At 44.8% G+C, this 23,025-nt stretch overlaps 1 protein-coding gene across 4 annotated transcripts in view; it reads right to left on the bottom strand.

The window, feature by feature from the left end:
- The window catches only part of LOC110536823 (roundabout homolog 2), a 214,136-nt gene that overhangs the window by 61,653 nt on the left and 129,458 nt on the right, over positions 1-23,025 (bottom strand). For all 4 annotated transcript variants that reach the window (XM_036937236.2, XM_036937238.2, XM_090192049.1 and 1 more), the window contains exon 3: positions 32-189. In XM_036937236.2, coding sequence (XP_036793131.2) covers positions 32-189 — 158 coding nt within the window. The remainder of the gene's footprint in view (positions 1-31; positions 190-23,025) is intronic.

Raw genomic sequence — 23,025 nt, 5'->3', positions numbered from 1 at the left:
GAGGACCGGGTCCTCGGGATGTAGTACTCACAGTGATCCTGTCATCTTTGAGGTCCAGACGGGCCTTGTCTTTCCTCCAGAAGGTGGTGGGCTCAGGGTGCCCACGAGGAGGCTGGCACTCCAGGGTGGCAGGCTCCTCCACCGCTACCACCAAGTCCTGGGGGTTCTGTCTGAAGTCATCACGCAACACTGGGAGAAATATATATATAGAGAGAGAGGGGGGAATGAGGGTCTTTCTAAGCAAGGTTTTTAGGTGGTTCATCCCGCAACATTTGTGGACATAATCCACTGTACTTCTACTTTGAGGATAAACCAAAACAAATGCATGGACTGCACACTGTAAAATGACATGTAAATACAGTACAGTGTAGAACTTAGATCCATTCTGTCAGTCAGTAATAGAGTCCAGGTACGGCAGATAGAGTATATTGTGGTGCGAATAACTGGAGGCGAGCCAGAGCCCAGAGCAGATCTCTAGTCAAACAGGAACTGTGTGGGTTGGTGTCAGAGCCCAGAGGCTGCACTGTCAATCACAGTCAGCTGTGGAAGACGAGCTCATGGGTGTCTCAGTCACACAGGCCTAGCCAGGTCTATAGAGCTATATGGCTGGGTGGGTTCTGTCCATAGAATTAGGAATTATATTTATTTTTTGTATTTTTTACTTACTTAGTCATTTAATAGGATCTCTGTGATTCTGTCACTGTCACACATTACTCCTCTTCCTCCCACTCCAGTCACTCCTGCTGTGCCACATCAAACATGCCACCTCAAAAAAGCATTGAGCGGGATATTCCAAATGAAAAGTGGATACAACACAACTCACAAGCCGTATATCCCAAAAATGCCCACATTCCAGCTGTATTTGTTTCCCAACAGTGATGACAAAAAGAAAACAACAGTGGGAGGGCACACATTTTGATCAGCAATAAGGGAATTTAGATGCAATAATGCACACCTCTGAGAGGGTAGCAACCCAACACAATGAGATGCCCTCACAGATGCCCTCTGTTCATGGCCAATCACGCTGGTGTGTGTTCTGATTTGAAGACATTGAAAGTCAAGCCCCCTCCCTGCAGTAGAAGCCATGCATAGTGTGTTGTCAGGGTGTAATTATTTCAGAAATAGGGGCCCACCGCTGTCTACCGCTGTCTGATTGGATATCACTCAATTATTCCAAACAGCAGTTCAGAGTTGGCTGTCTACATTTATCCTGTCAGGATATAGAACAATTCTGAAATGGGCTTCAATCAGTGGCAGTCGGTGATGCTTAAGATGAGGGAGGATGATAATTTTTTTAATGAGCATGGCATTATTTATAGTAGAGCATATTGGATGACTGCTATTCATATTCCATTCACCTAGCTCAATGTAACATCGATAGATTTATGTTACTACATCATACTCTAATTTCCCTTTACCCATCATGAGGTTGCTAAGTGAAGTGAGAGAATTTTTAGTAAACAAGGTGACAGCCAGTGACACATTCAATACTGCCTTGCACACTCTTGTCTGCATCCAGCTGATCTAGGGTGAAATCAGTGGTCCTACAATTGCAAATTAGAGTTTCTATTGGACAAATTCAGGTATGTTTCTCCCCGTTCCGTTCCGTTTGCTTTCGTTTAAAAAATTTTTTTTAACAGAATCGGCAGAATGAATACACACCTGATCACACGCAAACACAGTTCACTTTCATAGCAGCCACATAAAAACTGCATGATCACTTTGCTTGTAAATATAATTCCTTCTCGCAACTAGGAACTCTCCTCCTCTCACCTTTTCCCTTCACCTGTGGACTTCAGTGCACAACAAATCACTGTCTGTGACCAGGCAGAAAAAACTTGCCAAGCCAAACCTTCATATTATAACTGCTAACCACTACACACAGCCTACATCGTTTTCACCTCATAGTCTACATACTAAAACTAACGCATTAGTACACCCGCTATAATCATGCAGTACAGTTTAGCAGTTGTAATGGTGGGCCCCAGTGGCAATACATTTATAAAACCAAAAGCAAACCTTGACTTGAAAGAGTTCCAGTGTTGGATAACCATTGCCAGCTAGCTAACATGGCATCCCTCTCTGTTTGAGCCGGATGTTTGAGTAGGCTTAGCTAGCTAGCTAGCTACATTCACAGGCTAAGTGAAAGTGAAAGTTTAAAATAATTCAACCAAATATAGGTAATTCTCTCTCTCTCGATCTCTCTCAATTCAATTCAATTCACTTTATTGGCATGTCGTAACAATGTACATATTGCCATAGCTTACTTTAGATATTTACAATATTATGACAATAAGAATCAAAGTTGTCAGCGGGACAAAAGTAACAACAATAACCAAGGGTCAAAATAACCATACATTAGAGGAAATGTGCAGGTTGATTAGTCTGTCAGCAATGTAGTGCGCTGCCAACCCAATGCTCTCCGTGTCTTCCCAAAACAGGAAGGGTAGCCTATTCTCATCAAAGAAGTCTTTGAAATATTGAAAAAGCCTGTACTTCGCCAAGGATTTTCTAAGGTTTTGATCAGTAACAATGGTCAAATAGTTAGCCACGGTGTATTGTCGATATAGGGCCAGATAGCACTGCATTGTTCTTTGTGCTTGTGCTTGTGTTTCCCAATAAGCAATGTAGTTTTGTTTTGATTGTGTTGTCATTTCTTTATTCTGATTGATTGGTTGTCCTGGTCTTGAGGCTTCAGTGTGTTAGTAGAACAGGTTTGTGAACTCAGCCCCAGGACCAGCTAGATGAGGGGACTTTCTTTGCTCAGCTCTTGGCATTGCAGGGCTTGGTAATGATATGAGAGGGGGGCCACAGTACTTTAGATGTTTCCAAAACTGAACTGCTCTTTTATGAGTTTTTATTATTAGTGGATATTGGCCTAATTCTGCCCTGCATGCATTGTTTGTAGTTTTCCTCTGGACATATAGGAGAATATAACAGAACTGTGGATGCAGGATTTCAATGCGGTGTTTGTCCCATTTTGTGAAATCTTGTTTTGCAAGTGGACACCACACTTCGCTGGCATAAAATGCAATTGGTTCAATGACACATTCAATTAGTTTTAGCCAAATTTTAAAAGGTATTTCAATTTGAATAAGTCTTTAATGGCATAGAATGCCCTGCGTGCTTTCTCTCTCAGTTCATTCACTGCATCATTAAGGTCTCCAGTTGAGATTATTTTGTGCAGTGGGAGACAGCAGGCATAGGTCATCTGCGAAGAGAAGGCATTTAACCTCTGAATTGTGGAGACTAACACCAGGGGCTGTGGATTTTTCTAGAATAGTGGCCAATTAGTTGATGTAAATATTGAAGAGTGCAGGGCTCAGATTGCAACCCTGGTGAAGGCCCCGCCCTTGGTTAAAGAATTATGTTATTTTCCTGCCGATTTTAATGCTGCACGTATTGCCAGTAAACATTGATTGAATTATGTCATATGTTTTACCCCCTACACCACAATCAATAACTTTGTAGAACAGTCCTGTATGCCAAATAGAATCAAATGCTTTATGGAAGTCGATAAAGCAAGCGTATATTTTGGGATTATTTTGGTGGACATGTTTATCTATCAGGGTGTGTAAATATGATCAGTCGTGCGATGTGTTGGTATGAATCCAATTGGGCTTTTACTCAAGACATTGTGCTTATTAAGGAAGTTTAGAACTCTTACATTTATAATACTACTGTTACGGTGAGTGAATGAGGACCCAAAAGCGAACTAACTTAAACAGAGCTTCTTTAATAATCAAACATAGGTAGGCTCAGATAGACCGGCAGATTCCGACAGGACAGGACAAGGTTACAGCAAACATGACGATAGTCTGGTTCAGGCATGAAACACAACAAACAAGAATCCGACAAGGACAGGAGCAGAAACAGAGAGAGATATAGGGACCTAATCAGAGGGAAAAAGGGAACAGGTGGGAAAAGGGGTGACGAGGTGGTTAGGAGGAGACAAGGCACAGCTGGGGGAAAGAGGGGGAGAAAAGGTAACCTAACAACGACCAGCAGAGGGAGACAGGGTGAAGGGAAAGGACAGAGACAAGACACAACATGACAGTACATGACAGTACCCCCCCACTCACCGAGCGCCTCCTGGCGCACTCGAGGAGGAAACCTGGCGGCAACGGAGGAAATCCTCGATCAGCGCACGGTCCAGCACGTCCCGAGAGGGAACCCAACTCCTCTCCTCAGGACCGTACCCCTCCCAATCTACAAGGTACTGGTGACCACGGCCCCGAGGACGCATGTCCAAAATTCTACGGACCCTGTAGATGGGTGCGCCCTCGACAAGGATGGGGGGGGGGGGGGAAGACGAGCGGGGGCGCGAAGGACGGGCTTGATGCAGGAGACATGGAAGACCGGGTGGACGCGACGAAGGTATCGCGGAAGAAGAAGTCGAACTGCGACAGGATTAATGACCCGAGAAATACGGAACGGACCAATGAACCGCGGGGTCAACTTGCGAGAAGCCGTCTTAAGGGGAAGGTTCTGAGTGGAGAGCCAAACTCTCTGACCGCGACAATATCTAGGACTCTTAGTTCTACGCTTATTAGCAGCCCTCACAGTCTGCGTCCTATAACGGCAAAGTGCAGACCTGACCCTCTTCCAGGTGCGCTCGCAACGTTGGACAAAAGCCTGAGCGGAGGGGACGCTGGACTCGGCGAACTGAGATGAGAACAGCGGAGGCTGGTACCCGAGGCTACTCTGAAAAGGAGATAGCCCGGTCGCAGACGAAGGAAGCGAGTTGTGGGCGTATTCTGCCCAGGGGAGCTGTTCTGACCAAGACGCAGGGTTGCGAAAAGAAAGACTGCGTAAGATGCGACCAATAGTCTGATTGGCCCGTTCTGCTTGACCGTTAGACTGGGGGTGAAAGCCGGAAGAGAGACTGACGGAAGCCCCAATCAAACGGCAAAACTCCCTCCAAAATTGAGACGTGAATTGCGGACCTCTGTCCGAAACGACGTCTGACGGAAGGCCATGAATTCTGAAAACATTCTCGATGATGATTTGTGCCGTCTCTTTAGCAGAAGGAAGCTTAGCAAGGGGAATGAAATGAGCCGCCTTAGAGAACCTATCGACAACCGTAAGAATAACAGTCTTCCCCGCTGACGAAGGCAGTCCGGTGACAAAATCTAAGGCGATGTGAGACCACGGTCGAGAGGGAATAGGAAGCGGCCTGAGACGGCCGGCAGGAGGAGAGTTACCGGACTTAGTCTGCGCGCAGACCGAACAAGCAGCCACGAAACGACGCGTGTCATGCTCCCGGGTGGGCCACCAAAAACGCTGGCGAATGGAAGCAAGCGTACCCCGAACGCCAGGGTGGCCGGCTAACTTGGCAGAGTGAGCCCACTGAAGAACGGCCAGACGAGTAGGAACGGGAACGAAAAGAAGGTTCCTAGGACAAGCGCGCGGCGACGGAGTGTGAGTGAGCGCTTGCTTTACCTGCCTCTCAATTCCCCAGACAGTCAACCCGACAACACGCCCCTCAGGGAGAATCCCCTCGGGGTCAGTGGAGGCTACTGAAGAACTGAAGAGACGAGACAAAGCATCAGGCTTGGTGTTCTTAGAGCCCGGACGATAAGAAATCACGAACTCGAAACGAGCGAAAAACAGCGCCCAACGCGCCTGACGCGCATTAAGTCGTTTGGCAGAACGGATGTACTCAAGGTTCCTATGGTCAGTCCAAACGACAAAAGGAACGGTCGCCCCCTCCAACCACTGTCGCCATTCGCCTAGGGCTAACCGGATGGCGAGCAGTTCGCGGTTACCCACATCATAGTTACGTTCCGACGGCGACAGGCGATGAGAAAAATACGCGCATGGGTGGACCTTGTCGTCAGAGAGGGAGCGCTGAGAAAGAATGGCTCCAACGCCCACCTCTGACGCGTCAACCTCGACAACGAACTGTCTAGAGACGTCAGGTGTAACAAGGATAGGAGCGGATGTAAAACGATTCTTGAGGAGATCAAAAGCTCCCTGGGCGGAAACGGACCACTTAAAGCACGTCTTGACAGAAGTAAGGGCTGTGAGAGGAGCTGCCACCTGACCGAAATTACGGATGAAACGACGATAGAAGTTCGCAAAGCCGAGAAAGCGCTGCAGCTCGACGCGTGACTTAGGGACGGGCCAATCAATGACAGCTTGGACCTTAGCGGGATCCATCTTAATGCCTTCAGCGGAAATAACAGAACCGAGAAATGTGACGGAGGAGGCATGAAAAGTGCACTTCTCAGCCTTCACAAAAAGACAATTCTCTAAAAGGCGCTGGAGGACACGTCGAACGTGCTGAACATGAATCTGGAGTGACGGTGAAAAAATCAGGATATCGTCAAGGTAAACGAAAACAAAGATGTTCAGCATGTCTCTCAGGACATCATTGACTAATGCCTGAAAGACAGCTGGAGCGTTAGCGAGGCCGAAAGGAAGGACCCGGTATTCAAAGTGCCCTAACGGAGTGTTAAACGCCGTCTTCCACTCGTCCCCCTCCCTGATGCGCACGAGATGGTAAGCGTTACGAAGGTCCAACTTAGTGAAAAACCTGGCTCCCTGCAGGATCTCGAAGGCTGAAGACATAAGAGGAAGCGGATAACGATTCTTCACTGTTATGTCATTCAGCCCTCGATAATCTATGCAGGGGCGCAGAGACCCGTCCTTCTTCTTGACAAAAAAAAACCCCGCTCCGGCGGGAGAGGAGGAGGGGACTATGGTACCCGCGTCAAGAGCTACAGACAAATAATCTTCGAGAGCCTTACGTTCGGGAGCCGACAGAGAGTATAGTCTACCCCGGGGGGGGGGGTGGTTCCCGGAAGGAGATCAATACTACAATCATACGACCGGTGTGGAGGAAGGGAGGTGGCCCTGGACCGACTGAACACCGTGCGCAGATCGTGATATTCCTCCGGCACCCCTGTCAAATCACCAGGCTCCTCCTGTGAAGAAGAGACAGAGGAAACAGGAGGGATAGCAGACATTAAACATTTCACATGACAAGAGACGTTCCAGGAGAGGATAGAATTACTAGACCAATTAATGGAAGGATTATGACAAACTAGCCAGGGATGGCCCAAAACAACAGGTGTAAAAGGTGAACGAAAAATTAAAAAAGAAATGGTTTCACTATGATTACCAGAAACAGTGAGGGTTAAAGGTAGCGTCTCACGCTGAATCCTGGGGAGAGGACTACCATCCAGGGCGAACAAGGCCGTGGGCTCCTTTAACTGTCTGAGAGGAATGTCATGTTCCCGAGCCCAGGTCTCGTCCATAAAACAGCCCTCCGCCCCAGAGTCTATTAAGGCACTGCAGGAAGCTGATGAACCGGTCCAGCGTAGATGGACCGACAAGGTAGTGCAGGATCTTGAAGGAGAGACAGGAGTAGTAGCGCTCACCAGTAGCCCTCCGCTTACTGATGAGCTCTGGCCTTTTACTGGACATGAAATGACAAAATGACCAGCGGAACCGCAATAGAGACAGAGGCGGTTGGTGATTCTCCGTTCCCTCTCCTTAGTCGAGATGCGGATACCTCCCAGCTGCATGGGCTCAGCACCCGAGCCGGCAGAGGAAGATGGTAGTGATGCGGAGAGGGGGGCAACGGAGAACGCGAGCTCCTTTCCACGAGCTCGGTGATGAAGATCAACCCGTCGCTCAATGCGAATAGCGAGTTCAATCAAGGAATCCACGCTGGAAGGAACCTCCCGGGAGAGAATCTCATCCTTTACCTCTGCGCGGAGACCCTCCAGAAAACGAGCGAGCAAAGCCGGCTCGTTCCAGCCACTGGAGGCAGCAAGAGTGCGAAACTCAATAGAGTAGTCTGTTATGGATCGATTACCTTGACATAGGGAAGACAGGGCCCTGGAAGCCTCCTCCCCAAAAACAGATCGATCAAAAACCCGTATCATCTCCTCCTTAAAGTCCTGATACTGGTTAGTACACTCAGCCCTTGCCTCCCAGATTGCCGTGCCCCACTCACGAGCCCGTCCAATAAGGAGAGATATGACGTAGGCGACGCGAGCAGTGCTCCTGGAGTAAGTGTTGGGCTGGAGAGAAAACACAATATCACACTGGGTGAGGAACGAGCAGCATTCAGTGGGCTCCCCAGAGTAACACGGCGGGTTATTGATTCTGGGCTCCGGAGATTCGAAAGCCCTGGAAGTGGCCGGTGGATCGAGGCGGAGATGGTGAACCTGTTCTGTGAGGTTGGAGACTTGGGTGGCCAGGGTCTCAACGGCATGTCGAGCAGCAGACAATTCCTGCTCGTGTCTGCCTAGCATCGCTCCCTGGATCTCGACGGCTGAGTGGAGAGGATCCGAAGTCGCTGGGTCCATTCTTGGTCGGATTCTTCTGTTACGGTGAGTGAATGAGGACCCAAAAGCGAACTAACTTAAACAGAGCTTCTTTAATAATCAAACATAGGTAGGCTCAGATAGACCGGCAGATTCCGACAGGACAGGACAAGGTTACAGCAAACATGACGATAGTCTGGTTCAGGCATGAAACACAACAAACAAGAATCCGACAAGGACAGGAGCAGAAACAGAGAGAGATATAGGGACCTAATCAGAGGGAAAAAGGGAACAGGTGGGAAAAGGGGTGACGAGGTGGTTAGGAGGAGACAAGGCACAGCTGGGGGAAAGAGGGGGAGAAAAGGTAACCTAACAACGACCAGCAGAGGGAGACAGGGTGAAGGGAAAGGACAGAGACAAGACACAACATGACAGTACATGACAACTACAGAAAACCTTCCCCAGGTTACTGTTCTCACAAATGCCTCTGTAATTGTTAGGGTCAAATTTGTCTATGTTCTTAAAGATTGGGGTTATGAGTCCTTGATTCCAGATGTCAGGGAAATAACCTACACTCAGGATCAAATTAAACAGTTTTATTATAGCCAATTGAAATTATGCACTTCTGAGTTTGAGCATCTCATTTAGGATGCCATCAGGTCCGCAGGCTTTTTAAAATGTGAGGGTCTGATGTTTCATATAGAGCTCCTGGTCAGTAATTGGGGAGTCCAAGTTTTGTCTAATCCATTCAACTTCTCTTGAGTTTTGGCATTGCTCTGCATTTGTGTCATTTTGAACGGTGTTGTAGAGTGTTTTAAAATGGGTTGTCCATATGTCACCATTTTGTATCGCTAATTATCTCTCTCTCTCTCTTGCTTTTCCTTAATTTTGGAAGAAATGACCTTGTCCAAAACTGTTCAACTATTGTCTTTCTCTCTCTTTGATTCAACTACTCACTCATTTTATTTTTTTATTTTAAAAATGTATTTAACCTTTATTTAACCAGGTAGGCTAGTTGAGAACACGTTCTCATTTGCAACTGCGACCTGGCCAAAATAAAGCATAGCAATTTGACACATACAACAACAGAGTTACACATGGAATAAACAAAACATAGTCAATAATACAGTAGAACAAAAGAAAACAAAAAGTCTATATCCAGTGAGTGCAAATGAGGTAAGATAAGGGAGTTAAGGCAATAAATAGGCCATGGTGGCGAAGTAATTACAACATAGCAATTAAACACTGGAATGGTTGATGTGCAGAAGATTAATGTGCAAGTAGAGATACTGGGATGCAAAGGAGCAAGATAAATAAATAAATACTGTATGGGGATGAGGTAAGTAGATAGATGGGCTATGTATAGGTGCAGTGATCTGTGAGCTGCTCTGACAGCTAGTGCTAAAAGCTAGTGAGGGAGATATGAGTCTCCAGCTTCAGAGATTTTTGCAGTTCGTTCCAGTCATTGGCAGCAGAGAACTGGAAGGAAAGACGACCAAAGGAGGAATTGGCTTTGGGGTGACCAGTGAGATATACCTGCTGGAGCGCGTGCTACGAGTGGGTGCTGCTATGGTGACCAGTGAGCTGAGATAAGGCGGGGCTTTACCTAGCAGAGACTTGTAGATAACCTGTAGCCAGTGGGTTTGGCGAAGAGTATGAAGCGAGGGCCAACCAACGAGAGTGTACAGGTCGCAATGGTGGGTAGTGTATGGGGCTTTGGTGACAAAACGGATGGAACTGTAATAGACTGCATCCAGTTTGTTGAGTAGAATTTTGGAGGCTATTTCATAGATGACATCACCGAAGTCGAGGATTGGTAGGATGTTTTATTAGGGTATGTTTGGCAGCATGAGTGAAGGATGCTTTGTTGCGATATAGGAAGCCAATTCTAGATTTAATTTTGGATTGGAGATGCTTAATGTGAGTCTGGAAGGAGAGTTTACAGTCTAACCAGACACCTAGGTATTTGTAGTTGTCCACGTATTCTAAGTCAGAGCCGTCCAGAGTAGTGATGCTGGACGGCGAGCAGGTGCGGGCAGTGATCGGTTGAATAGCATGCATTTAGTTTTACTAGCATTTAAGAGCAGTTGGAGGCCGCAAAAGGAGAGTTGTATGGCATTGAAGCTCGTCTGGAGGTTAGTTAACACAGTGTCCAAAGAGGGGCCAGAAGTATACAGAATGGTGTCGTCTGCGTACAGGTGTACCAGAGAATCACCAGCAGCAAGAGCAACATCATTGATGTATACAGAGAAGAGAGTCGGCCCAAGGATTGAACCCTGTGGCACCCCCATAGAGACTGCCAGAGGTCCAGACAACAGACCCTCCGATTTGACACACTGAACTCTATCAGAGAAGTAGTTGGTAAACCAGGCAAGGCAATCATTTGAGAAACCAAGGCTGTTGAGTCTGCCAATAAGAATGTGGTGATTGACAGAGTCAAAAGCCTTGGCCAGGTCGATGAATACGGCTGCACAGTAATGTCTCCTATCGATGGCGGTTATGATGTCTTTTAGGACCTTGAGCGTGGCTGAGGTGCACCCATGACCAGCTCTGAAACCAGATTGCATAGCGGAGAAGGTACGGTGGGATTCGAAATGGTCGGTAATCTGTTTGTTAACTTGGCTTTCGAAGACCTTAGAAAAACAGGGTAGGATAGCTATAGGTCCGCAGCAGTTTGGGTCTAGAGTGTCACCCCCTTTGAAGAGGGGGATGACCGTGGCAGCTTTCCAATCATTGGGAATCTCAGACGATACGAAAGAGAGGTTGAACAGGCTAGTAATCGGGGTTGCAACAATTTCGGCAGATCATTTTAGAAAGAGAGGGTCCAGATTGTCTAGCCCGGCTGATTTGTAGGGGTCCAGATTTTGCAGCTCTTTTAGAGCATCAGCTATCTGGATTTGGGTTTAAGGAGAAATGGTAGGGGCTTTGGCGGGTTGCTGTGGAGGGTGCCTGGCAGTTGACCGGGGTAGGGGTAGCCAGGTGGAAAGCATGGCCAGCCGTAGAGAAATGCTCATTGAAATTCTCAATTATAGTGGATTTGGTGGTGCCAGTGTTTCCAAGCCTCGGAGCAGTGGGCAGCTGGGAGGAGGTGCTCTTATTCTCCATGGACTTTACAGTGTCCCGGAACATTTTTGAGTTAGTACTACAGGATGCAAATTTCTGTTTGAAAAAGCTAGCCTTAGCTTTCTTAACTGCCTGTGTATATTTGTTCCTAACTTCCCTGAAGTTATGCACTGCAGTGCTAGCTACCTGTAGTTTATGATTTCAGTACTTGATTCATTCTCTGATCCTTCGATTAGGTGGACAACATGTCAGTTCATGCTGCAAGAAGTTGTCATAATTACTGTGTAAGTCTATGGAAGGGTAAGAACCATGAGCCTCCTAGGTTTTGTATTGAAGTCAATGTACCTAGAGGAGGACAATCTACATTATTTCATTAAGGCTGCTTTGCTAAACACCAGAAACAGAGCAAGATGGTTATTGCTTTTTCTGGCTATGGTCTCACAACATATTCTAAATAAGGTATGCAAATATGACATGATGAATCTTAAACAGCCATACTGCATGTTGGCCAACTCTGGCAATCAAGTGCTTTTACTTACTTCTTATCAAGTTACCATCTAAATGCTGTCCAACAACTAGGACCACTGCTGGCGTTGCTGGCTGCGGAATGGTGTGCTTTATAATATGATCTCTCTTGACAGAGGTCTGCTAAAAAGTAGTTGGAGTTTGTTGAATATTCTATGTGATGAGAACAGCCTGCAGGGGCGAGTCACTTTCTCAACAGCAGTCAGAGGGCTGTCCCATTTCTGTCACACATGACACACGCACACACACACACACACACACACACACACACACGCACGCACGCATGCACGCACGCACGCACGCACACACACACACACACACAGATTCAGACACAACGACGTACGCTCGAACACTATCTCTCCAACGTAAACATACTGTATACACACACACGCATGTGCGCACGATCACACACTCTCTCTCTCAAACACGCACAGACAAATATACACAAACACAGTTGCCTAGGTCACGTACAAACATTTTCTGATGATCATGTTATCCTTTTTCAATAGAGCGAGAGACAGAGATATATATAGAGAAAGACAACAGACACACAATGGGGGCTGGAACAGGGAGGGGGTTATTTGCAGTGGAGGATTTTTGAATAAATAAACAATGTATCATGTCTGTGCCCTGAAAAAGTAATCAGCAATCAGTCGGGAGAAACTTCAGAGTGAAGACATTGAGCATTTACCAGGGCCATCCAGGGCCATGCCTCCAGAACAGATGCACATTACCTATTAGAACATTGTCTTTTTAGCAGCCAGACAACGGTCCAAGAGACCCTCACAGAAAGGATGTGGCTGGTGGCAAACAAATTATCTATTTGAATTGTTTATACAATTGTACAAGCAAGAGAAGCTTGAGGAGCAAGGGGGTAAGGATGCACAGTGATTATTATAGGTTATGACTTGAAGTAACATCAATCAGCAGGTCACATCCAATCCCTTATCTTTAATCCCATGACGCACCCAATTGCATCCTACTCCTTAGGTGTATGTCTGCCTGGTGGCATGTCTTGGCTATAACAGTGAGTGCTTCTCCCTTCATAACTTTTACCATTGGCACATGAATATACACACTCCTCTCACGTGTACCAACGTCTCCTTCTTCTCGGTGCATGTTGGCTAAAGCCAGCCAGCCACCATGAAGGCTTAACGTTAGTTAACCCTTAACTACAGTCATGTAGCATTAGCATCTCCTCCTCTTGTCATGTAATGCAAATTGAAGATGTAGATGGGTGAGGATGCTCTCCTCCCTCCCCTATTCCATCCATCCCTCGCTCTCTCTCTCCCAACCTCCCAATTACAGTATCAGTGCTCCCACAGACCACACTTCCACATCTATAATTGATTAACGTTCCACTCTTCTGTCTCTTTATGCATTCACTGACTCTCACGCTTCTCCTGCTCTCAACCTAACCTAACCTACTTTCTCTACTGCTCCCTTGTGCCTCTCTCTCACCCACTTAAACCTAGATGAACTGCCTTCTACTGTACAACAGCATCTGGGGCTGGAACTGTGCAGATTTTGGTTTGTAGCCTACTGTGTCTGAGTGCACTGTAGCATTGAAGAGGTGCTTTGATGGTATGGTAAATAGGTTTCAAAAGGCCTGATTTGGTACAATTCTAATCAAATAAAATAAAATGTTATTGGTCACATACAAGTGTTTAGCAGATGTTATTCCGGGTGTAGCAAAATTTGATTTTAGTCTGGTGTTTGGTGCTCTCTAGTGAATGAGTGAAACACTGGGTTCTGATGTCATCTCTTGCCCAGTCATACTGGAACAGGCGTACTGGCCCACAGGCCAGGTGTGTTTCTAGGACTGAACACTGAGAGAATGCTTCTGCTACATTAGATTGTAAGTTTGGGTGGGAGAGAGGGAGAGGGAAGGAGAGAAAGACAGAGAAAGAGAGAGACAGAGATAGAGAGAGCAAGAGAGAGAGGTAGAAAAAGAGCGAGAGACATACACATGGAGAGGGAGCGAGAGAGATACAGAATTGTATTTTATTTCGGAAAGCGATCGCTCGCATCATAAAACCTTCCAGCAATATTGTGAAAATGTTATGCATCAGTAGGAGTGTGAGTCAGGGATTTGAATCTGCCCTTTTATCCGCCTTTTTTCACTAAAGCTGCTATTGCCCGGGGAGGGCTTTCTTACATGCACTTGTCTTACTTCGCTGAGATCACACAGTGCAGTGTTGCAAAAGGTTGTTCAACCACAATGGAAAGAATTAGATAATGCAAAATAATGACCATAAATGTGTTCATGTTTTCTCACTAAACCCAGGTTTAATTACCAATTTAACTGTACAGCTTTTCAGAGTAGGTGTGTAAGAGAAACAATGAGAGACAGAGAGAAGCAGAGTGAGGGAGGGGAATAGGCATGTGAATCTCAGAGAAAAAGGCTTCCATTTATCTTCTCCAATATGCCTGCTGTTCTCTCCTCTCTTCTCACAGACAAATGATAAAACAGCAAACAGGCAGATGAATGCATTAAATTCAGCATTTCTCTTCATCTGTCAAATTCTGCTGGGATTTAATTGAGAGAAGTGGTGTCAGAGAGAAGCAGTGAAATGCCTGGGACCATCTGTGCCTCGAAACCATCCAGCATGTTCAAACACATCAGTGGAGAGGAGAGCTGCCTAGCTAACTGAGAGAGTGGAGTGGGGAGGGATATTCTAAACTTTGTTTACTGCAAGGCTACGATTACATTATTTCAGCTGGACACATGCAGATGGAAGTTCGCATGTACAGCGCCTTTTCAAAAGTATTCACCCCCCTTGGCGTTTTTATTTTGTTGCATTACATATTGTAATTAAAATGTATTTTTATTTTGGATTTCATGTAATAGACATACACAAAACCGTCCAAATTGGTGAAGTGAAATCATTTACAAAATATATTTTTGGAAAAGTGGTGCATGCATACAGGTATGTACAGTGCCTTGCGAAAGTATTCGGCCCCCTTGAACTTTGCGACCTTTTGCCACATTTCAGGCTTCAAACATAAAGATATAAAACTGTATTTTTTTGTGAAGAATCAACAACAAGTGGGACACAATCATGAAGTGGAACGACATTTATTGGATATTTCAAACTTTTTTAACAAATCAAAAACTGAAAAATTGGGCGTGCAAAATTATTCAGCCCCTTTACTTTCAGTGCAGCAAACTCTCTCCAGAAGTTCAGTGAGGATCTCTGAATGATCCAATGTTGACCTAAATGACTAATGATGATAAATACAATCCACCTGTGTGTAATCAAGTCTCCGTATAAATGCACCTGCACTGTGATAGTCTCAGAGGTCCATCAAAAGCGCAGAGAGCATCATGAAGAACAAGGAACACACCAGGCAGGTCCGAGATACTGTTGTGAAGAAGTTTAAAGCCGGATTTGGATACAAAAAGATTTCCCAAGCTTTAAACATCCCAAGGAGCACTGTGCAAGCGATAATATTGAAATGGAAGGAGTATCAGACCACTGCAAATCTACCAAGACCTGGCCGTCCCTCTAAACTTTTAGCTCATACAAGGAGAAGACTGATCAGAGATGCAGCCAAGAGGCCCATGATCACTCTGGATGAACTGCAGAGATCTACAGCTGAGGTGGGAGACTCTGTCCATAGGACAACAATCAGTCGTATATTGCACAAATCTGGCCATTATGGAAGAGTGGCAAGAAGAAAGCCATTTCTTAAATATATCCATAAAAAGTGTTGTTTAAAGTTTGTCACAAGCCACCTGGGAGACACACCAAACATGCGGAAGAAGGTGCTCTGGTCAGATGAAACCAAAATTGAACTTTTTGGCAACGATGCAAAACGTTATGTTTGGCGTAAAAGCAACACAGCTGAACACACCATCCCCACTGTCAAACATGGTGGTGGCAGCATCATGGTTTGGGCCTGCTTTTCTTCAGCAGGGACAGGGAAGATGGTTAAAATTGATGGGAAGATGGATGGAGCCAAATGCAGGACCATTCTGGAAGAAAACCTGATGGAGTCTGCAAAAGACCTGAGACTGGGACGGAGATTTGTCTTCCAACAAGACAATGATCCAAAACATAAAGCAAAATCTACAATGGAATGGTTCAAAAATAAACATATCCAGGTGTTAGAATGGCCAAGTCAAAGTCCAGACCTGAATCCAATCGAGAATCTGTGGAAAGAACTGAAAACTGCTGTTCACAAATGCTCTCCATCCAACCTCACTGAGCTCGAGCTGTTTTGCAAGGAGGAATGGGAAAAAATTTCAGTCTCTCGATGTGCAAAACTGATAGAGACATACCCCAAGCGACTTACAGCTGTAATCGCAGCAAAAGTTGGCGCTACAAAGTATTAACTTAAGGGGGCTGAATAATTTTGCACGCCCAATATTTCAGTTTTTGATTTGTTAAAAAGGTTTTAAATATCCAATAAATGTCGTTCCACTTCATGATTGTGTCCCACTTGTTGTTGATTCTTCACAAAAAAATACAGTTTTATATCTTTATGTTTGAAGCCTGAAATGTGGCAAAAGGTCGCAAAGTTCAAGGGGGCCGAATACTTTCGCAAGGCACTGTATTCACCCTTTGCTATGACGCCCCCAAATAAGATCTGGTGCAACCAATAACCTTCAGAAGTCACACAATTAGTTAAATAAAGTCCACCTGTGTGCAATCTAAGTGCCATATGACCTCAATATTGATCTCAATGATCTCAATATTTATACACCTGTTCTGGAAGGCCCGAGAGTCTGCAACACCACTAAGCAAGCGGCACCATGACGATCAAGGAGCTTTCCAAACAGGTCAGGGACCTGTGCAGAAGTACAGATCAGGGTTGGGTTATAAAACAATATCCGAAACTTTGAACATCCCACGGAGCACCATTAAATTAATTGTTAAAAAATACAAAGACTATGGTACCACAACAAATCTGCCAAGAGAGGGCCACCCACCAAAACTCATGGACCAGGCAAGGAGGGCATTAATCAGAGAGGTAACAAAGAGACAAAAGATAACCTTGAAGGAGCTGCAAAGCTGCAAAGCTCCACAGTGGACATTGGAGTATCTGTCCATAGTACCACCTAAAGCCATGCACTCCACAGAGCTGGGCATTACGGAAGAGTGGCTAGAAAAAATTGCTTAAAGAAAAAATTGCTTAAAGAAAAAAATAAGCAACCATGTTTGGTGTTGGCCAAAAGGCATGTGGGAGACTCCCCAAACATATGGAAGAAGGTACTCTGGTTAGATTAAACTAAAATTGACCATTTTGGCCATCAAGGAAAACGGTATGTCTGGCACAAACCCAACACTTCTCATCAGACCAAGAACACCATCCCCACAGTGAAGCATGGTGGTGGCAGCTTCATGTTGTGAGGATGTTTTTCATCCCCAGAGACTGGGAAATTGGTGAGAATTGAGGGAATGAAAAAACTTAAAGGAAACCCATTTCAGTCTTCCAGAGATTTCAAATCAAATCAAATCAAACCAAATGTTATTTGTTACATACACATGGTTAGCAGATGTTAATGCGAGTGTAGCGAAATGCTTGTGCTTCTAGTTCCGACAATGCAGTAATAACCAACAGTAATCTAGCTAACAATTCCAAAACTACTACCTTATAGACACAAGTGTAAGGGGATAAAGAATATGTACATAAAGATATATGAATGAGTGATGGTACAGAGCGGCATAGGCAAGATACAGTAGATGGTATTGAGTGCAGTATATACATATGAGATGAGTATGTAAACAAAGTGGCATAGTTAAAAGTGGCTAGTGATACATGTATTACATAAAGATGCAGTAGATGGTATAGAGTACAGTATATACATATACATATGAGATGAATAATGTAGGGTATGTAAACATTATATTAGGTAGCATTGTTTAAAGTGGCTAGTGATATATTTTATACATACATACACATCCTGTTGGTTATTTCATTGTAGAGCAGGGGTCAGCAACAGGCGGCCCACCGGGCCAAAGTCAGTGTTGGTGAAGTAACAGCTGTTCATAAGGTCACCACCACCAACCCTCTGTGCCAGGTGAAAGCGTGGATCAAAACAAGTCCAGCCAAATGGGGGAGGAAGGGGAACGGATGACGGCCAGAAAGTTGAAACAGGTGTGTTCTGCCTTCCACAGGCGCTACTGAGCCCCTGGAAGCAGCTTACACTACCCACTAGGATTACTCACACCAAATCTCTGTTAATCACATTTGGGCACATGCCCCCTGGTCTGTGCTAACCTACCATTGATTTATCAGGACTGTAGACGGAGAAGCAGTCTGGGGGACAGTTAGAGGTCAAAGATAGTAGTGGAGGACAGCGTCACTGGTATCCCACACGCTGACACAGTCTACCAACACCCAGAGAGCATAGGCACTCACATTAAACCATCTCCTGTCCCTCCTCCCTGCACATTGCACCTGGGCAGATAAAGATGGACTATCAATCAGAGGCCTGACTGCAATGCCACCTCAGCAAATGGCATGAACTCTTTGCGGATGACAGTTTTATAGACAGATAGGCATGGGGAATCAGTCAAAGCTTTCTGATGATAGCTCATCAGAGGGTGATCACAATGAGTCTCCTCTGATGGAGGACATTCCATCTCCCCTACACACTGCATACACAGACCTCATGTACACCACACACACACACACACACACACACACACACACACACACACACACACACACACACACACACACACACACACACACACACACACACACACACACACACACACACACACACACACACACACACACACACACACCTCTCAGGGAGCTCAATTTTAACATGTTCCAAAGTGCCTCTGTGTCAAACAGTACTTCCCATTCAGCTGTCTGTGCTGGCAGTGAGAGTAAGCTGAGAGTAAGCAGGGGTGAAAGAGAGAGGAAGGAGAGCAGAGAAAGATTAAAACATAACCGCTCATCCCACAAGAGGCCTTTCAGTGGCAGACTTCCAGGAATCAGGTTTAATTTTTTACCCCTCATCTTCTGTCAGTCTTCTGTCTTCTGTCTCTGTCTTACACACGCACACACACACACACATATCCGCGGGCAGGCACGCATGCACACACACACACACACTGATCCCTGTAGTTCTGCTTGCATTCTCTTGTCCTCCATGACTCTCTATAACCCCACTGAAAAACCACCTGGTTTATTTATTCACAAACCTTAGCACAAATCTCTCCCACAGCCATCACTCTCTCCTCCTTCAAAAATGTTCAGCCACCGCTTTCACAATCTATCCCTCCATCTCTTCCACCCTATCTGTTTAAATCCCTCACTCCCCATCTCTTTATCCATCTCTCCCTGAAGGGTAAAAAAGAAAATACCATGTAAAAGCAGCCTGTTAATGTATTTTTTGGGATCATCCTGAGCCCGCAATCATAATAGAAAATGTTACAGTAAATACAGATATAGCAGGTCATTACCAGAGCTGTGTGAAGTGAACCTCAGAGGACAGAGGACAGTGTACACAGAGCATTCGGAAAGCATTCAGACCTCTTGACTTTTTCCACCTTTTGTTACGTTACAGCCTTATTCTAAAATGGATTAAATAAAACAATTTTCTCATCAATTTAAACACAATCCTCCATTATGACAAAGCAAAGACAGGTTTTTAGAAAATGTTGCAAATGTATTAAAAAAACAACATAAATACCTTATTTACATAATTATTCAGACCCTTTGCTATGAGACTCGAAATTGAACTCAGGCGCATCCTGTTTCCACCAGAGCAAAAACTAAGCCATGAGGTCGAAGGAATTGTCTGTAGTGCTCCGAGACAGGACTGTGGGGAAGGGGAAGGGTACTGAAATATTTCTGCAGCATTGAAGGTCCCTTCAATGAATTGAAGGTCAGCATTGAAGCATTGAAGGTCCCCAAGAGCACAGTTACCTCCATCATTCTTAAATGGAAGAAGTTTGGAAGCACGAAGACTCGTCCTAGAGCTGGCCGGCCGGCCAAACTGAGCAATCAGGGGAAGTGCCTTGACAGAGCTCCAGAGGTCCTCTATGGAGATGGGCGAAACTTCCAGAAGGACAACCATCTCTGCAGCACTCCAACAATCAGACCTTTATGGTAGAGTGGCCAGATGGAAGCCACTCCCCAGTATAAGGCACATGAGTCACGCCCTGGCCATAGAGAGGCTTTTATTCTCTATTTTGGTTAGGCCAGGGTGTGACTAGGTGGGCATTGTAGTTTCTTTATTTCTATGTTTTGGCTGGGTATGGTTCTCAATCAGGGACAGCTGTCTATCGTTGTCTCTGATTGGGAATCATACTTAGGCAGTGTTTTGTGGGTCGTTCTTTTCTGTTTAGCTGTTTAGTTGCCTGACAGAACTGTGCACTTTCGTTTTTCTACTTTGTAATTTTGTTGCGGTGTTCAGTTTAATAAATAACATGAACGCCTACCACGCTGCACCTTGGTCTCTTTCTTCAACCCACGAGAGTAGTGACAACATGAAAGCCACTTGGAGTTTGCCAAAAGGCAACTAAAGACTCTAAGACCATGAGAAACAAGATTCACTGGTCTGATGAAACAAAGATTGAACTCTTTGGCCTGAATGCCAAGTGTCACGTCTGGAGGAAACCTGGCAGCGGTAGGGACTGGAAGACTAGTCAGGATCGTAAGAAAGAGGAACGGAGCTAAGTACATAGAGATCCTTGATGAAAACTTGCTCCAGAGTTTAGGCTGGGGTGAAGGTTCACCTTCCAACAGGACAATGACCCTAAGCACACAGCCAAGACAATGCAGGAATGGCTTCGGAACAAGTCTCTGAATGTCCTTGAGTGGCCAAGCCAGAGCCCGGACTTGAACCTGATCGAACATCTCTGGAGAGACCTGAAAATAGCTGTGCACCGACGCTCCCCATCTAACCTGATAGAGATTGAGAGGATCTGCAGAGAAGAATGGGAGAAACTCCCCAAATACCCAAGAAGGCTCGAGGCTGTAATCTCTGCTAAAGGTGCTTCAACAAAGTACTGAGTAAAGGGTCTGAATAATTATGCAAATGTAATATTTCAGTTGTTGTTTTTTTATAAACTTGCAAACATTTCTTAAAAAACCTAACTATGCTTTGTCATTATGGGGGTATTGTGTGTAGATTATTGAGGGACATTAAAATATATATATATTTTAGAATAAGTCTGTAATGTAACAAAATGTGGAAAAAGTCAATTAACCCCTAAAAAGAGTGTCCGATCACAATGTCTGCTCCATATTTGGACTTTAATTTTTTTGTATGAGCTTTCTATCCTCACTGTATATTCAACAGTTTAGTGTGACTTTTATTTTGAAATCATGTGTTTTTTGCCTTCTCTGGTTTACGCACCTAGGGTAAAAGAGAATCGGGAGCGAGAGAAAAATAACTTTTTGTTAAGGTTGTTCAATCACCCAAGAAACAACGTCAAACTCAGCACCTAGCTCGAAAGAGAACAATGTATTTACTGTCTTTCAATATTGGTCTTGTTTCGAAAATCTTTCTAATTCTTTTGAATGTGTACTGAATGGATATTGAGTTGTTCTGAAGTCTGCTAGGAATATGACGTTATTAGCTGTAGCCTAGCTCCACTATGTGCTGGCTAATATTAGGTTAATCTTGCACCACGTTAGCAAGGTATTAGCCCTTAATCAACAATTCTGGTATGTATTCTCAAGGTTTTGATGTATCAAGTACGCTAATGTAAAGTTGTGTAAAAGTGTATTGTTTGTGGAATGTATTGTTCATATTGTAAAGCATTTTTGGTTTGTTTCTCCATCAGCTCTTACGGTGTTTATAGAAATGGTACCGCATTAAATTTTCATGAACCATCAGTTTGAGAATTGACCATTCATTCAGCTGGCGATGCTAAGAAGGGGTCTAAATACTTTCTGACTGCACTGTGTATGGTGTGAAGGATGCCGAGCAAAATAGTAAATATCAGGCTGACTGATCCCAGCACAGCTGGAGGTCTTAGCACCTATAATCCTGGCCCTGCTCAGTCCACAGTCCACTGGCCCAGGGACAGCTGAGTGACAGGACAGGACAGTGACAACACCACACTTCCAACTGTGCTCACACTCCCTTTTAGAGATGCATTAAGCTGTGTATCTGTGGGGCACTGGCACCTGTGTGGTATTGGGTCCAACAAGAGGCTAGCAAGGTTGCACTAGCTACCATAATTCTGTTGACAGTTGTAATGTCATGGCCTGTATGATCCATATCATGTTGATGACCTTCAAGGCCATAGACAGAACATTGAGTGGGCTAAGTTGAGCCAAAGGGGTAAGTTGAGCCTCCCTTGTTTCTAGGAAACCATACACATTACTCATAATTTGACAAAATATTTAGGAAGATTCTGTGAAGTAAGAAACCAAAAGTCAAATACATTTATTGTGTTAGCGGTTTCATGATGGTTGTATCTAAACTAAAGTAGATCATTGTTCTATACAACAGTTGATGTCTCTATAAGCTTCAATATGAGGTCCTAAACATAGCATGAAAGTGCATCCTTGTAGCTGTGTGGGCTAATATAGTCAACATTTTGCCTTTGGGTAAGTTGAGCCAATGACCATGGGGTAAGTTCAGCTAATGGTTGAGCCAATGGCAAGTTGATGCAAGGCATTTTTGCTGGGATATGAGGTAAAAGCAGGACCTGGCCTATGTTAAAAGTTTAAAAATAAGTACAAAGTGTTTGTTAGGTGTTAAGCCTGTCAAGTGGAGCAGCAGTCTAAGGCACTGCATCTCAGTGCTAGAGGCATAACTACAGACACCCTGGTTCTATTCCAGGCTGTATCACAAGGGGGATACAGGAGTCCAAGGGCGGCGCGCAATTGGCCCAGCGTCATCCGGGTTTGGCCATCATTCGAAATAAGAACTTGTTCTTCACTGACTTGCCCAGTCAGGTTAAAAAAGGTTAAAAAATAAATATAAAATATGTTTAAAATGATTGAAAAGCAATTGTGATTGTGTTGAATTGTGTTTGGGAAATAAAGAAAGATATGGTTTTAAAAAGGAAGAGTTAACATTTAATTCAGTACAGACATTTATAGGTGGCTTAATTTACCCTGTCCCATGATTCAGCTTACACCATACAAACAGCATGATCACTTTGCTCGTTAATTCCTTCTCGCATCGATGCATGCTCCTCTCACCTTTTCCCTTCGCTCGTGAACTTCAGTA

This window comes from Oncorhynchus mykiss, chromosome 12, assembly GCF_057628025.1.
Source record: "Oncorhynchus mykiss isolate SJ-2025 chromosome 12, ASM5762802v1, whole genome shotgun sequence".
Taxonomy (NCBI): Eukaryota; Metazoa; Chordata; class Actinopteri; order Salmoniformes; family Salmonidae; genus Oncorhynchus; species Oncorhynchus mykiss.
This window is presented reverse-complemented; position numbering and strand designations above follow the sequence as displayed.